The following is a 15,230-nucleotide window of genomic DNA, read 5'->3' on the forward strand; positions in this document are numbered from 1 at the left end:
AAGTACTCTACACTGCTGTTCGGCGCATACGCCGAAACCACAGTGAGAGACCTCTCCCCAACCCGGAGGCGCAGGGAGGCGACCCTCTCACATACTGGGGAAAACTCCAACACATGGCAGCTAAGCTGTGGGGCTATAAGCAAGCCCACACCAGCCCGCCGCCTCTCACCATGGGCAACTCCAGAATAGAAGAGAGTCCAACCCCTCTCAAGGAGTTGAGTTCCAGAACCCAAGCTGTGCGTGGAGGCGAGCCCGACTATATCTAGTCGGTACCGCTCGGCCTCCCGCACAAGCTCAGGCTCCTTCCCCCCCAGCGAGGTGACATTCCATGTCCCCAGAGCCAGTTTCTGTGTCCGGTGATCAGGTCGCCGAGGCCCCCGCCTTCGACTGCCACCCAATCCACTCTGCACCGGCCCCTTACGGTTCCTCCCACCGGTGGTGGGCCCATGGGAGGTCGGCCCCACGTCGCTCCTTCGGGCTAAGCCCGGCCGGGCCTGGTGGGGAAAGGCCCGGCCACCAGGCGCTCGCATTCGAGCCCCAACCCCGGGCCTGGCTCCAGGGTGGGGCCCCGGCTGCGCCATACCGGGCGACGTCACGGTCCTTGATTTTGCTTGCCTCATAAGGGGGTTTTTGGACCGCTCTTAGTCTGGCCCATCACCCAGGACCTGTTTGCCTTGGGAGACCCTGCTGGGGGCATTAAGCCCCCGACAACATAGCTCCTAGGATCATCTGGGCACTCAAACCCCTCCACCACAGTAAGGTGGCGGTCCATGGAGGGGTACACCATATCTATGGTCTTTATATGCACAAGTAGTTGGAGGTCAACACTGAGAGAATGTGAGGGCATTCCCCCTTTTGGAAAAAAAAGGAAGCACAATGCCATTATTGCAATTACTGCCAGGGAATGGCGTAACATGTGAACTTAAAGTGGAGAACTTCACTACATTAAAGTCAATGACAAAACACCAACACTTTATCACGTACATATCCAACAGCAACAAAGCCACACTGCCATCAGTCTTGCATCCGTTTTCTTCTTTCAGCTATCACAACAAGTGTAACATTGTCCAATATTTACTATAGTTTGGTCACTTTCTAGCTTCCTGTTCTTTGTTTGCCACACATGTTCCTCTTCACTGGCGCTGCCATAACCTCCACTCAGATAATAACAGGCTAGATCTATCTTAACAGTTTGCTGGTGGTTAGCTCCTCCTTTGAGCAGCTCTAATATAGATATATGCCACAAAGCATGTCATATTTAGTTTCTGTGTGTCCTGTGTGGATCGGCTTCATACTGTTGAGTTAATATGCCATAAAAATTAATTTGCAGCATTATTTCAAGGGACAAAGAGGCATAGTATTAGTTAAAATATACACATCATTTCCTTAAAGACCCAAATAAGCAACTGACAACTACACAGCAGCACTGTCTGAATCTTCACTTCAGACAGGTCAGCTTTCAGTTTATAAACTACACACATATAAACTACATAAACTTGTGTTTGGACACACAAAGTGATTGTTTGGAGGGTGCAACCCCCATTAAAATACATGGGATCTGCCCTGAGAGGAGTAAAATGAGGATTTTAGGAATGATTCAGCTTGTATAATAATTTCAGCTTTTGTTCAGAGTAATTCAACTCTTGTTCTGCCATTCAGCTTCTATTCATATGCATTCTGATGTGTTTTTTCATATTTTAAGAATTCAAAGCAATCGTTCAAATAAGCTTTTAAAGCAATGCTTCAGCTCCTGCAATCAAACTTGCATTTTCTTCAGGAAATTATTTTTCTAGTTATTATTTTAATCAATATGCAACATTTATCTTAATATTAAAAATAAACTTTGAATTCATGTGGATGTGAGCAAAATGTTCAACTGTTTGGATATTGTTGACTGTAACAATGTGGTGAGTTTACTGGCCTCCAGTGGTGACTGTGAGAAACTACAACAGATACAAAAAATGTCATATGGACATTTTTTGATCATAGATGTCAAAAAATTATTTTTATAACCATATTTGATTTTTTAATCAAACAATCAATGCACCCTATAACATATTCTAACACTAGGTGAAGTTCTACACTTTCACATTCAGTAGGTACAATTACAACATCTGACTCAGCTCTAACAGTGGAGGTGCTGCAGGATGCTGCATCATGGCTTCAAAGCTGACCTCAACCTGCTGCCCTTAGAGAATACCTCCATCACCTTTCTTCTGGATGAACTGCAGAATGCTGCTGTCAACATATCAGGGTGTCACACTGCAGCCAGGACAAGAGTGAGGATAGAGGCATATATCATGTGTATGAAGCAGTCACATCAATCTATTGCTAATATATTCAATGTCAAATTCAAGTCTTTTCTTCAACTTTCCTGCTCTTTTTATTCTGTTTTCATGACTGAAACTGCAACAATTACTGATGTGATTCCACACAGTGATTTCTCTCAGTTATTCAGCAACTCACTTGTTCAAACTGGACAAATGGCTCAAAATATTTTTGAATAAAACATGACAGCTGTAAGTGCAGGAGGTAACAGATGAGGGTAGGTTTAACCTGGTTGGACTTAAACTTGCTTCTAATACTCGGTGAGAGTGAGAGTGAGAGAGAGCATTCTGCCCAGCAACCACAGCAGCCTCATCAGTGCACCTAAAACACACACAAAGAAACCAACAACAGATAAGAGTCCACAAGGTGGCGACAAGTCACCTCACCACATCCACTTTCTACACAACTACGGCTCACTGTCAGCACTCAGTGCGTCAACACACTCATCCAGCATCAACATCCGTCCTCTGAGGTACTTTGAGGATGTGACAGCAGCTGTGTCAGAGCTCAGAGACAAACTACAGGACACTCTGAGACAGAAAAAAAGTTCACTGGGGAAAATGTATTAATATGATTAATTAATCATATTAACATATAAATCGATCTTTAAAAAATAATATAAGAATCTATTCAGATTAAGCCCAACACCATGCAGGGTGATTGGCATTTGCCAGAGAACACCAAGACTGGCATATTCACCGTTGGCGCCCTGTGTTCTTCACGGATGAGAGCAGGTTCACACTGAGCATGTGTTAGACGTGAGTCTGGAGACACCATCGAGAACATTCTGCTGCCTGCAACATCCTCCAGCATTATTACTTATTCACTTTTTGCCTTTCTGGTTTTGGACCTCTACTCATTCTCATAGAAACCTTGAATAAAACTGAACTTGCCTCTCCCTTATTGACTCTCACATTGTTTTGATATTACACAGCACACTCCAATATTGACAGACCTCTGTTTGTCTCCTTCAACTCATGTTGTATCACACTCACTTTCTACCTCAGTTATGTAATGTGTTTTCTGACCAAGTTCTTTCCTTGAGTGTGTTGTCTTGTGTGAGGCATCTCCTCTGTGGCTTCTGATGTAGAGATTCAGGTGAACAGGGAGGTGACACCAGTGGTGTCAGGAGTTCAGCCAAGTGCTTAGCCACATTGTATGTGACTGAGTTTGTGCTGCTGATGATGGGTCTGAGGGGGACTTGTGTATCTTGGGGAGTCCATACAGGCGTGGAGTGGCTTCCCCAGGATACAGTCGGAAGTAGAGCTTGCGGTTGATGCTTTGGTCCTTCTCCTACCCACAGCCAGAAAGCCCCCACCTGCTCTTATCCTTTTAAATGGAGAAACTTTTAGCCTTTTAAACCACTGATTTTTATTGTCCATTTGTAATAAAATTGTATTCTTGGATTTGGAACCTTGTGCCTTGCCTGCCTGGGTACTGAACCTGAGTACGTTTCTCTTTAAAAATTGTGATTTCCTCACTGGAGTACTGGAGTCCTCGGGCACTCTCCCGAGGTGGCGTATTTGTCACGTGTTAGTAAGCTGGTCATCTCGCCAGCGTGTCGCCACATTAAGCTGGAAAAACCTTCCCTTAACAGAGGTGGTGGCCTCAGACATCGTCTTTCTACCACTTATAATGCAGTGATTCCATCCATTCCCAGCACATATATTCTTCTCTCACACACATATATTCTTACCTACATCCGTTTCCACTATTCTTTCTCTCTCACTCACATATATTCTTACTCTCACACACATATATGAATGTAAAATAAGAATATATGTATGTGAGAGGGAGAATATATGTATGTGAGAGGGAGAATATGTGTGTGTGAGAGTGTCAGACTGCATTATGTCTTGTACGGCCCCTCATAGCTACCTAGGGGGCATATTGTACAGGGGGCTACGACTCACCACACCCATTGTGCAATAGTAATGTTTCAAAATCCCAGAATTTGTTTACCGTATTATCCAGACTATAAGTCGCACTTTTTTTTCATCCTTTGGCTGGGTATGCGACTTATACTAGGGGTACAGGTGCGAGTTATCTATGAAAAAATATACAACTAGTTAGCCTTGCGTCCTGACGTCCCATTACAAATATAATGGCAGCTGTTCTGTCCCTCTCCTGATGGTTCTCTTCCACCTCCAGCTTGTCCACACTTTGCATTCCAAGCATAGATGACACGCATGTTCACGGAACGTGTGCTTGCAGCTGAGCCTCTGCCTGAACCTCAGACCTCACCTGGCAACAAGGAATTCTATTTTCTGATTGGTCGATATGTCGCTAATTCCAGACAGCTATGTGAGCGCACAGAAGTCTGCCTTTTACTCATCCTGTGAAGTTTGGGTGGGGTCAAATAAAACGTATGAATTCATTTGTTTGATCCTCAGATCACAAACATATTTTTTAGACAGTTCATTTTTTTTAATAAAATATAACCAGAAAACAATGTGGAATGATTTACAAACATGAAGTGAAATTCAACTATATGCTCTCGTCAGGAACCTTTTTTGTTGCCTTGGAGAGTCTCCACTGCCACCTGCTGGCTGTTTTAACTTGTGAATCCATCCATTAATGGAATAGATAGCTTTGAATCATGCAACAGGAACATTCACATTTTCTTAAATCAAATTATTCTTACCTATCAGTCCATTTATTAAAAAACTAAGTAAGGTCACTGATAATGGGAAATCATCACTTTAAGTGCAGAAAAAAACAATCAATCATCAGTGTACAGTTTTGTCTGTCCAAGCCATCAATTAAAATGGAAAGTCAACATAGAATTGGAAAGGATGTTTGCATTGGCAAGTAAAGCAGTAAAGCCAATGGAGACAATGTCCTCTCTTCTGTCTCCTGCCAACAAATTTCAGCTTCTTTAGCAATTCAGAGCAGTTTTTAATATGTTAATGTGGAAAAGTGAAATAAGCGATAAGGGCATGCTCTTCATAACATAATGTTGTTGACATAGTGAGGAGTCAAAGCAAATATTCAGACTTTTCCTTCCTTCCACTATTCTGGGCTGTGTTGCATTCCCCGGACTTGTGGAATAGATCATCATTTCACTTCATCACTTCAGTTGTGATGCTTCAAAAGTTTACTAGTAAGATTCTGCTGTGACTTAATATGAAACTATGAAGTTCCCTGTTACTAACAGACATGGTGGATAAATCAACAGGAAGTGTGGAGGTTTTTGCAAATTTGCAGAAATATGAATGCTGAGTATCAGCACTGTGGTGCAGCGGTTAGCCATGTCGCAAAAAGGTTCCTGGTTCAATTCCAGCTGCAGCCTTACTTTGTGGAGTTTGCACATTCTTCCTGTGCCTGTGTGGGTTTTCTCTGGTTTGCTCTGGCCTCCTCCTACATACCAAAGACTTGTTAGTTTAATTTAAATTGCCCGTAAGTGTGAATTAAGTTTGTTTGTTCATGTTTGCCCTATTATAGACTGGTGACCTGTAGATAGGTTGATAGGCTGGGATAGGTTCCAGCCCCCCATGACCCTGCACTGCAGGAGGAAGCGGATTCAGGGAAGAGGATGGATGGATGGATGCTGACTATGGTAGAACAATTTGAGGACAGTGTGCAACATTTACACTAAATGGTAGGATTACCGCTGCTCCTCCACATCAGGAGTCAGCTGAGGTGGCTCGGGCATCTGTTTCGGATGCCTCCTGGATGCCTCTTTGGGGAGGTGTTCCAGGCATCTGTGTGTGTCCGGTGAGAGGGAAGTCTGGGTGTCCCTGCTTAGACTGCTGCCCCTGCGACCCGGCCCCGGATAAGCGGTTGAAGATGGATGGATGGATTAATACAGGAAGGCAGGCATCCCTGAGGGAAATTTAGGCTCTCAGGAAAATCACAGCTTATCAATGAATTGTTAATCTAACGATAAGGTCATTTAATAAACGATTAATGAATGAATCGATAATTTACATATACCAGGTTAGTTGTTATGATGTACTTTGGGCTGTATGTTGGTTGTTTTTTGGGTTTGCTCTGCCCCCTATGGGCAGTTCTTTTCTTTTCAGGAAGGCTGGGCATGGTTTCCAGTTGGTTGGAGGCTGGCACACCTCCGCTCCATCTGTGCTCTTTCTCAATATAAGTGTGTGTCTGTCTGGTAACTTTCACTCCACCTAGAAACCACTTTTGTGACGTATTTGCTGTGAATACTTTTTGTGATTCAACTAATGACTCTGTGTTTTTGTTCTTTTTCCCTAGATGCTGTAGCAAACCACTCCAACCAGCCTCCAGCCAGCCACGCCGTTTTTGCGCCACAACATTTTTGCTTAGGATTATTCTCTGTTTTTGGACTTACCTGAGTGTTTTCAATTATTAAAACTTCACTAAATCCTTCCCTCTATGGCAGGGGTGTCCAGACTACGGCCCGCGGGCCAACTGCAGCCCACGGTAGGATTAGACAGCTTCTATCTTAAAATGTGTTATTTTTGGCCCGCCAGCCAAACACAGTAAATCGACGATATATATAGATATCCATTATAATATAATCACTGTTTCATCTTGCTGTCATGTTTGCTCTGTACTGTATCATGTTTGTATCATGTTTGCCTCTCTCTCTCTCTCTCTCCCTCATCCTCTCTGACTAGCAGCAGGACTGGTTCCCCCTTAAGTTGACGGGTCCTGCTCAAGGTTTCTTCCTCTTAAAGGGAGTTTTTCCTTGCCACAGTGCTCTTAGGGGGGTTCCTGTGAAGCGCTTTGAGACAATGTCTGATTGTAATATGCGCTATATAAATAAAACTGAACTGAACTGAACTAAACTAACATTTCCAGCATAGGTTGTTGGTCCTGATGCTCATCCTGTGAAGTTTGGGTGGGGTCAAATAAAACGTATGAATTCATTTGTTTGATCCTCAGATCACAAACATATTTTTTAGACAGTTCAATTTTTTTAATAAAATATAGCCAGAAAACAATGTGGAATGATTTACAAACATGAAGTGAAATTCAACTACTGTATATGCTCTCGTCAGAAACCTTTTTTGTTGCCTTGGAGAGTCTCCACTGCCACCTGCTGGCTGTTTTAACTTGTGAATCCATCCATTAATGGAATAGATAGCTTTGAATCATGCAACAGGAACATTCACATTTTCTTAAATCAAATTATTCTTACCTATCAGTCGATTTATTAAAAAACTAAGTAAGGTCACTGATAATGGGAAATCATCACTTTTAGTGCAGAAAAAAACAATCAATCATCAGTGTACAGTTTTGTCTGTCCAAGCCATCAATTAAAATAGAAAGTCAACATAGAATTGGAAAGGATGTTTGCATTGGCAAGTAAAGCAGTAAAGCCAATGGAGACAATGTCCTCTCTTCTGTCTCCTGCCAACAAATTTCAGCTTCTTTAGCAATTCAGAGCAGTTTTTAATATGTTAATGTGGAAAAGTGAAATAAGCAATAAGGGCATGCTCTTCATAACATAATGTTGTTGACATAGTGAGGAGTCAAAGCAAATATTCAGACTTTTCCTTCCTTCCACTATTCTGGGCTGTGTTGCATTCCCCGGACTTGTGGAATAGATCATCATTTCACTTCATCACTTCAGTTGTGATGCTTCAAAAGTTTACTAGTAAGATTCTGCTGTGACTTAATATGAAACTATGAAGTTCCCTGTTACTAACAGACATGGTGGATAAATGAACAGGAAGTGTGGAGGTTTTTGCAAATTTGCAGAAATATGAATGCTGAGTATCAGCACTGTGGTGCAGCGGTTAGCCATGTCGCAAAAAGGTTCCTGGTTCAATTCCAGCTGCAGCCTTACTTTGTGGAGTTTGCACATTCTCCCTGTGCCTGTGTGGGTTTTCTCTGGTTTGCTCTGGCCTCCTCCTACATACCAAAGACTTGTTAGTTTAATTTAAATTGCCCGTAAGTGTGAATTAAGTTTGTTTGTTCATGTTTGCCCTATTATGGACTGGTGACCTGTAGATAGGTTGATAGGCTGGGATAGGTTCCAGCCCCCCATGACCCTGCACTGCAGGAGGAAGCGGATTCAGGGAAGAGGATGGATGGATGGATGCTGACTATGGTAGAACAATTTGAGGACAGTGTGCAACATTTACACTAAATGGTAGGATTACCGCTGCTCCTCCACATCAGGAGTCAGCTGAGGTGGCTCGGGCATCTGTTTCGGATGCCTCCTGGATGCCTCTTTGGGGAGGTGTTCCAGGCATCTGTGTGTGTCCGGTGAGAGGGAAGTCTGGGTGTCCCTGCTTAGACTGCTGCCCCTGCGACCCGGCCCCGGATAAGCGGTTGAAGATGGATGGATGGATTAATACAGGAAGGCAGGCATCCCTGAGGGAAATTTAGGCTCTCAGGAAAATCACAGCTTATCAATTAATTGTTAATCTAACGATAAGGTCATTTAATAAACGATTAATGAATGAATCGATAATTTGCATATACCAGGTTAGTTGTTATGATGTACTTTGGGCTGTATGTTGGTTGTTTTTTGGGTTTGCTCTGCCCCCTATGGGCAGTTCTTTTCTTTTCAGGAAGGCTGGGCATGGTTTCCAGTTGGTTGGAGGCTGGCACACCTCCGCTCCATCTGTGCTCTTTCTCAATATAAGTGTGTGTCTGTCTGGTAACTTTCACTCCACCTAGAAACCACTTTTGTGACGTATTTGCTGTGAATACTTTTTGTGATTCAACTAATGACTCTGTGTTTTTGTTCTTTTTCCCTAGATGCTGTAGCAAACCACTCCAACCAGCCTCCAGCCAGCCACGCCGTTTTTGCGTCACAACATTTTTGCTTAGGATTATTCTCTGTTTTTGGACTTACCTGAGTGTTTTCAATTATTAAAACTTCACTAAATCCTTCCCTCTATGGCAGGGGTGTCCAGACTACGGCCCGCGGGCCAACTGCAGCCCACGGTAGGATTAGACAGCTTCTATCTTAAAATGTGTTATTTTTGGCCCGCCAGCCAAACACAGTAAATCATACAAAATCAACAATTCTTATTTTCATTCTAACTCATTGTGTAACATTTGCATGATTCTCTGAGCAGAACATTATCACTCTCTCTCTGTCTGCATCGTCACAGAGCGTCACAGTGCTGTAGGGCTTGGTTGTTGGTTACAGCTACGCAGAGGGCTCTGATGGTGCAAAACACCAGTTCAGCACTTCGACACAATTCACCCCGAGACTAAACATGCTTCTGCATCTGTACAAGTGCAGTTCTCCAAAACTACGGAGCCCCTCTGTGACATGGTTGAAAAATAAATAAATTGTGGCCACAAATGATGTATAACATGCGCACGAAATATTGTTTTTTTAGTTGTAGTAGTAGTAGCCCTATTATAATTCATGGTCTGGGAGCGGGCTGCCCGGCCAGGGAGCAACCTCCCCATGCGGCAATGAGCATCCCTCCCTGGGGAATGTGCTGAAGCACTGGGGAGCTCCAGGAAGGCAGGGGAGTGGAGCGGAGCTCCCTGCCATAAGAGGAGTCAAAGCAACACGATGGAGAGGAAGAGGGACGCTCATCGCTCCCTGCTGCACGGGAGGCTGCGTCCTGGCCGGGGAGCCTGTTAGTGCCTTTGTACCTGCAGCTGGATAAAAGCAATTCTCCAGAAATGCGAACATTTGTAAACAATTAATTAGTTAGTGTCATGGGAGCAGACTGTCTGTTATAAACTGTGATGTTTTATTGGTGCAGCAATGAGCAGTCCTTCTTTGCTTGTTAACAATATCTGTTGTTATACTGTCAGATGTACAGTGAGTGTAGATGCGGTCATTCAGTACGCATCTGTCGTAAGGCATGTCATCACGTTTTTACGTCTCGTTGGCATGCACTGCAAACCTGTGTAAACATTAAATTACCAGACCCTTTGAGATCAGCACTAAATGACTCCCACCTAGTCTACCAGACATTTTATTGATGTCTGCTGCTCCTAAACCAGACCTGCCACATATGATCAGATCTCACCTGCACAGTAGAGTCGATAACTTGCCTGTTGCTCTGTTATCACAACCACACAGTCTCTGAATGTTTTAAATTTATGCTGTAAATTCAGATAACATGTTCTGATCTGTTGATCTGAATGCTACGATGTTATTTTGTTTGTTGTGTGAAATGAAATATATTACATAACAGCATACACATTTTTAAAATAATAAAATAATGTCATTGGCGACTGTTGGCCCTCGGAGACTTTCACATTATCAAATGTGACCCTCCCCAAAAAAGGTTGGACACCCCTGCTGAATGGTCACATTTTTACTGCCTGTTAGCAACATATTTTCCATCATTAGTCTGTCTTTATCTCACCCAAAACAATAAATAACTAATTTCCTTCCTCTCCACCCACAAAAAAGACACCGCCCCTGTATCCCACATTATATGTCACAAAGTGAAACTACTGTTTCAAACCAGACAAATCCACCGGTGTGGAAGGGCTCAAAGGCTGAGATCAAGGCAAGTATTTTAAAAATGCAAACCTTTAATGTTGTGAGGCAGCTGTAAGTTTTTTTCATTTTGGTTTTATATTTTTTTAATCATTCATTTTATATTTTAGTATACCACTCATTATTCACTAGTTCACACAAGTTCTTTTTCCATTATCACTGATCAACAAATTTAAGAAAACAATATCTGCAAGACATTAACTGACATAGACTTTTCACTATGTCATGGAAGGTAATTATTATTTTTACCTCTCTTTTACTGCAGATATCAAGATTCATCATGGATGCTGACCTTGATCCTGAAATTAAAGAAGCACTCCAGAACAGTGATCAAATCCTGGCTGTTGAAATGATTAAGAAGCTTTTGGACAAGCAGAACAACACACCTGTCAACATTGCTGTCACTGGAGAGTCTGGCTCTGGTAAATCCAGTTTTGTTAATGCCTTCAGGGGCCTAGACAACAGAGATGAGGGAGCTGCACCCACTGGTTGTGTAGAAACCACCAGAGAAGTTACAGAATACCCCCATCCAAACTATCCTAATGTGACCTTATGGGATCTCCCTGGTATCGGCACCACCAAGTTTCCAGCTGACAAGTATCTGGAGCATGTTGGACTGGAGAAGTTTGACTTCTTCATCATTGTCTCAGCCACTCGCTTCAGAGAAAATGACGTCAAACTTGCTCAGGAGATTCAGAAGATGGGGAAGAGGTTCTACTTTGTCCGCTCAAAGATCGACAGTGATTTACAAAATGAAGAAAGGAGTCAGAGAGAGTTTGACAGAGAGAAGACTCTGATAAAAATCAGAGAGAACTGCATTCAAGGTAAGAGTGCACCAATACATTAAAAATCAGTTCAAACATTAGATACAAACAAGCAGCAAATTAATTATTATGAAATGATCGTTTTCATTGTTTAGTGCTCTTCACTTCTATGCATGAGACAATCCTGCAACTCCTCATTAGGTAATATGCAGCCAGGTCTTTAAAGTTTGGGAATCAGAATCAGAAATACTTTATTAATCCTTGGAGGGAAATTGCTTTTATGGCTGCTGCTATGCAATGTCATACAATGACATGCAAGGCGTGCCACACAAAAAATGGTTTGTAGTTGCAATACATACATTTAACACAATCACATAATGACATGACACTTGAACACAGTACATGTGGTAACGTGCTGGAATTTTTTCATGAATACAGAGGGTGAGGGAGGAAAACAAAGATACGAAGGCAGATGTGAAGGGAGGGTGGAGGTATGAAGGGGAATGTATGTGCGTCAGTTCATGAAGAGTGATTGCGATTATATGACTGAGACTGCCAAGCTGTTTACAGGCCAGTTCATCAGTTGTCCTTGAAGGGAGATGTGAGTTGCACAGGAGTTTAGATAAGAGCACAGCTGCTGAGCTATTCTTAAAGTGCTGCCAATGTGGCAGTGTGCGATGTCACAGGCAGTTAATCTGAAGTAACGGAAACACTGAGGACATCTCTCAACCTCATCATTTGTATTTACATCTGTTTCTTCATGTGGCAACCTTGTTAACATACTACACTTTTTTCACAGGTCTTCAGAAAGAAGGTTTTGAGTCTCCACAGGTCTTCCTGGTGTCCAGCTTTCAACTCCATGAGTTTGACTTCTCTCTGCTACAGGAGACATTAGAGAGAGAACTTCCTGAACACAAGAGGAAAGCTCTGCTGTTTGCCATGCCCATTGTCAATCTGAGGGTCATTGAGAAAAAGAAAAAGGCTTTTATGTCCCAAATTAAATACTATGCCCTTGGATCTGCAGCTGGAGCAACTGTTCCTGTTCCTGGTCTTTCACTTGCTGTTGATGTAGGCATACTGGTTGCTACTATCACACAGTATGTCTTTGGGTTTGGTCTTGATGTCTCAACAATGAAAAAACTCGCTGTCAGGTCAGGTGTGCCATATGATGATCTGGTTAAAGTTGTTCATTCTCATCTGTCAGCAAAACAAATAACCGAAGATCTTGTCCTGAAGGTGTTGGCCTCATTAGCAGGCACAGCTGCATTGCTGGCAATAGAGGAAGGAACACGATTCATTCCATTAGTTGGAATCCCAATAGCAATGGGCCTCTCTTCCTTCACAACCTACAGAGCTCTGCAGTTTTTCCTCAATGAGCTTGCTGAAGATGCAGAGAGAGTCTTTAAAAGAGTCACCTCAGAGTGAAGCATCATATTTTTCAGGTTCACATTTTAACCAACAGGGTTTTCATAGATGATCTATTAGAGGATTTCAGCTCCTTTATTCTTAACAGTGCAGAAACACCAGAAGAATGTCACCTTGTTTTTCACATACATTTACATGCTATGATTCATGTGTAAAATGTGGAACATACTGAGTATTGTTGTGATGCTTTTTCTATGTCTTCATTTGGCTTTCACATGCACCATATTGATGATGATACTTTTCTTCTTGCTCTTCCTGTACCTTGCATTGTTAAGAAAAAAACAATAAACAATCAATTGTAAATGAAAAAAGCACGGGAGCATTACAACAACTACTTACAGCTCTGCTAGCCAATGAAGCATTCACCACCACAGAGCTTGGAAGTGGAACTGTAAACTTCATCACTACATCCTGTAGCAAAACATTTGCGACCCCTTATCCTTATTAGCCTGGTAGTTGGCAAAACCAGCACAGCAGGTTAGCTAATGCTATTGTCGGACTTCTACAATGAGAGGGGCGCAACAGCTGCTCTGGTCTAAAGACAGCCCCTCATTGGCATATTAGGAATGAAAATAAATACAAAACAGTGAGAAATAAAAACTATTTGGAAATAAATGTCTAAATTAGTAAATACATGAATACAGCGAACATACAGCTTTCCATAGTAAACAACCTGCACTACAATATGGGTTAAAGCTCAGATTTAAGAGTTTAAACGGTCTCATATACTAGCTGATTAACTGGAAAGACGGAGCAGAAGTCAGAAAACAGAACTAAGGTCACTAACAATTATTTCTATATCAATTAATCTATGGACTAATTTATTGATTAATCAGTTAATCGAAATGTTTAATTGTCCACAAAAACAACAAAAAACCTCAGCACGAAGAAAAAGTGCATAACAGTATCAGCACTGTAGCAAACTGGTGATGCAAAATGCAAAAGACCAAAGTCTTACATGGCTTTGCCTGCAACTGAAAGAAACAGAGAAAACAAATAATTAACATTTGATGAGACTGGAGAAAAAAAGTCTAATTAAATTATCAGACATTCTTTTAGGCACACTTTTCATAGTGTACATGTCAGGGTTTCAGGTTTTTTGTTTTGTGTTTTGGTTTTGCTTGTGTTATTTCCTGTTTCCTGTATTTTGGCATTTCCTGTTTTGTTGTTCACTGACTCTCCCCTCGTTTCAGGTGTCTTGACTTCCCCCTCCTTGTGTTCTCCCTCCTCCTCCCGGTGATTACCTGCTCCTCCATCATGTGTCCCACCTGTGTCCAATTGTCCTCCCTGATCCCTTTGTACCCTTTGGTATTTAGTCTGTCCTCCCTGCACTCGGTGCTAGTCACTTTGGGATTGTGCTTGTGCCTTGCCAGCCTTGACTTCAGAGATCTCCTGGTGACTAAGCCTTGCTTTGGTTTTGTATTATTGTGAATCTATGCTAAGAACTTTTTTCCACGCTTCGTGTGATCCTTAGTTTGTTGGTATTTTTGGTTTTTGCCCTGCAAGTGTAGTAAAATAAAAGACTGTTTTGCTTTACCTGCACTGCTCTCTGCATCTGTGTCCACACTGAAACACAACCCTGACTGTACATGCATTTGTTAATTGTATGCATTCAAAGCAATGCTTCAGCTGCAGCAATCAAACTTGTTAGCTTATGTACTTGTACTAATAATAATAAATCATTATAAATGCTTGTGCCAGCGTCCAGCTTTAACAGGAGGTTTAGTAACTTTTGTTTCATTTTCTCATATTTTCATTGTTGCTCTTTCATAGGTAGGTTGTCACACCAAAAATGCTTGGTAAGGTTTTGGAAAGGATGATGATTTGCATAAATTCTCAATTTTCAGAGTCACCCAGAAGACCAGCATTCACATGAGCACAATGCGTCACTCAGGTAGTCTGTGTTGCTTTCTATTTATCACTCATCAGAATAGATGATGTTGCACCTTCTGGCCTATAAAAGGGTAAAGGATGGTTGTACTGGCCATCATCATGACATGGAGCACATCTAATAACTGATAACCCTCAATTGGGCTGAGGTTGGCTTCAGTCACTGTCTTGAAATAGATTAACCTATAATATGAAAATTATAATGTATGATATACAGTACCTCTGACAAGAGAAGATCTGCGTATCCTTCTCGTTCCTGAGGTTCATGTGTGATCCACCGAATGATGGCCTCAAACACAGCTGCCTCCTGTCTCACATTGAGGTCGTCACTGCTGATGATGTCAATGACATCTTGGGCAGAGAGCTGCAGGAACTCTTCGCCGAAAAGTGACTGAGGACATAGTGGA

At 42.2% G+C, this 15,230-nt stretch overlaps 1 protein-coding gene across 1 annotated transcript; it reads left to right on the forward strand.

Annotated features, from left to right (window-relative positions):
- The first annotated feature begins 10,415 nt into the window (after window positions 1-10,415).
- Window positions 10,416-13,244, forward strand: LOC114428079 (interferon-inducible GTPase 5-like). Its single transcript, XM_028396407.1, has 3 exons — window positions 10,416-10,754; window positions 11,010-11,568; window positions 12,308-13,244. Exons 1-3 carry the CDS (start codon window positions 10,680-10,682, stop codon window positions 12,931-12,933), a joined length of 1,260 nt encoding a protein of 419 aa, XP_028252208.1. The 5' UTR covers window positions 10,416-10,679; the 3' UTR covers window positions 12,934-13,244.
- The last annotated feature ends 1,986 nt before the right edge of the window (window positions 13,245-15,230 follow it).

This window comes from Parambassis ranga, chromosome 22 (assembly GCF_900634625.1).
Source record: "Parambassis ranga chromosome 22, fParRan2.1, whole genome shotgun sequence".
Lineage (NCBI taxonomy): Eukaryota > Metazoa > Chordata > Actinopteri > Ambassidae > Parambassis > Parambassis ranga.

Coding starts and splice junctions, on each gene's coding strand:
- LOC114428079 (XM_028396407.1), top strand. CDS start 10,680: ATGTCACAAAGTGAAACTACTGTTTCAAACCAGACAAATCCACCGGTG. Junction 10,755..11,009: donor GCTCAAAGGCTGAGATCAAG/GCAAGTATTTTA, acceptor CTTTTACTGCAG/ATATCAAGATTCATCATGGA. Junction 11,569..12,307: donor CAGAGAGAACTGCATTCAAG/GTAAGAGTGCAC, acceptor CTTTTTTCACAG/GTCTTCAGAAAGAAGGTTTT.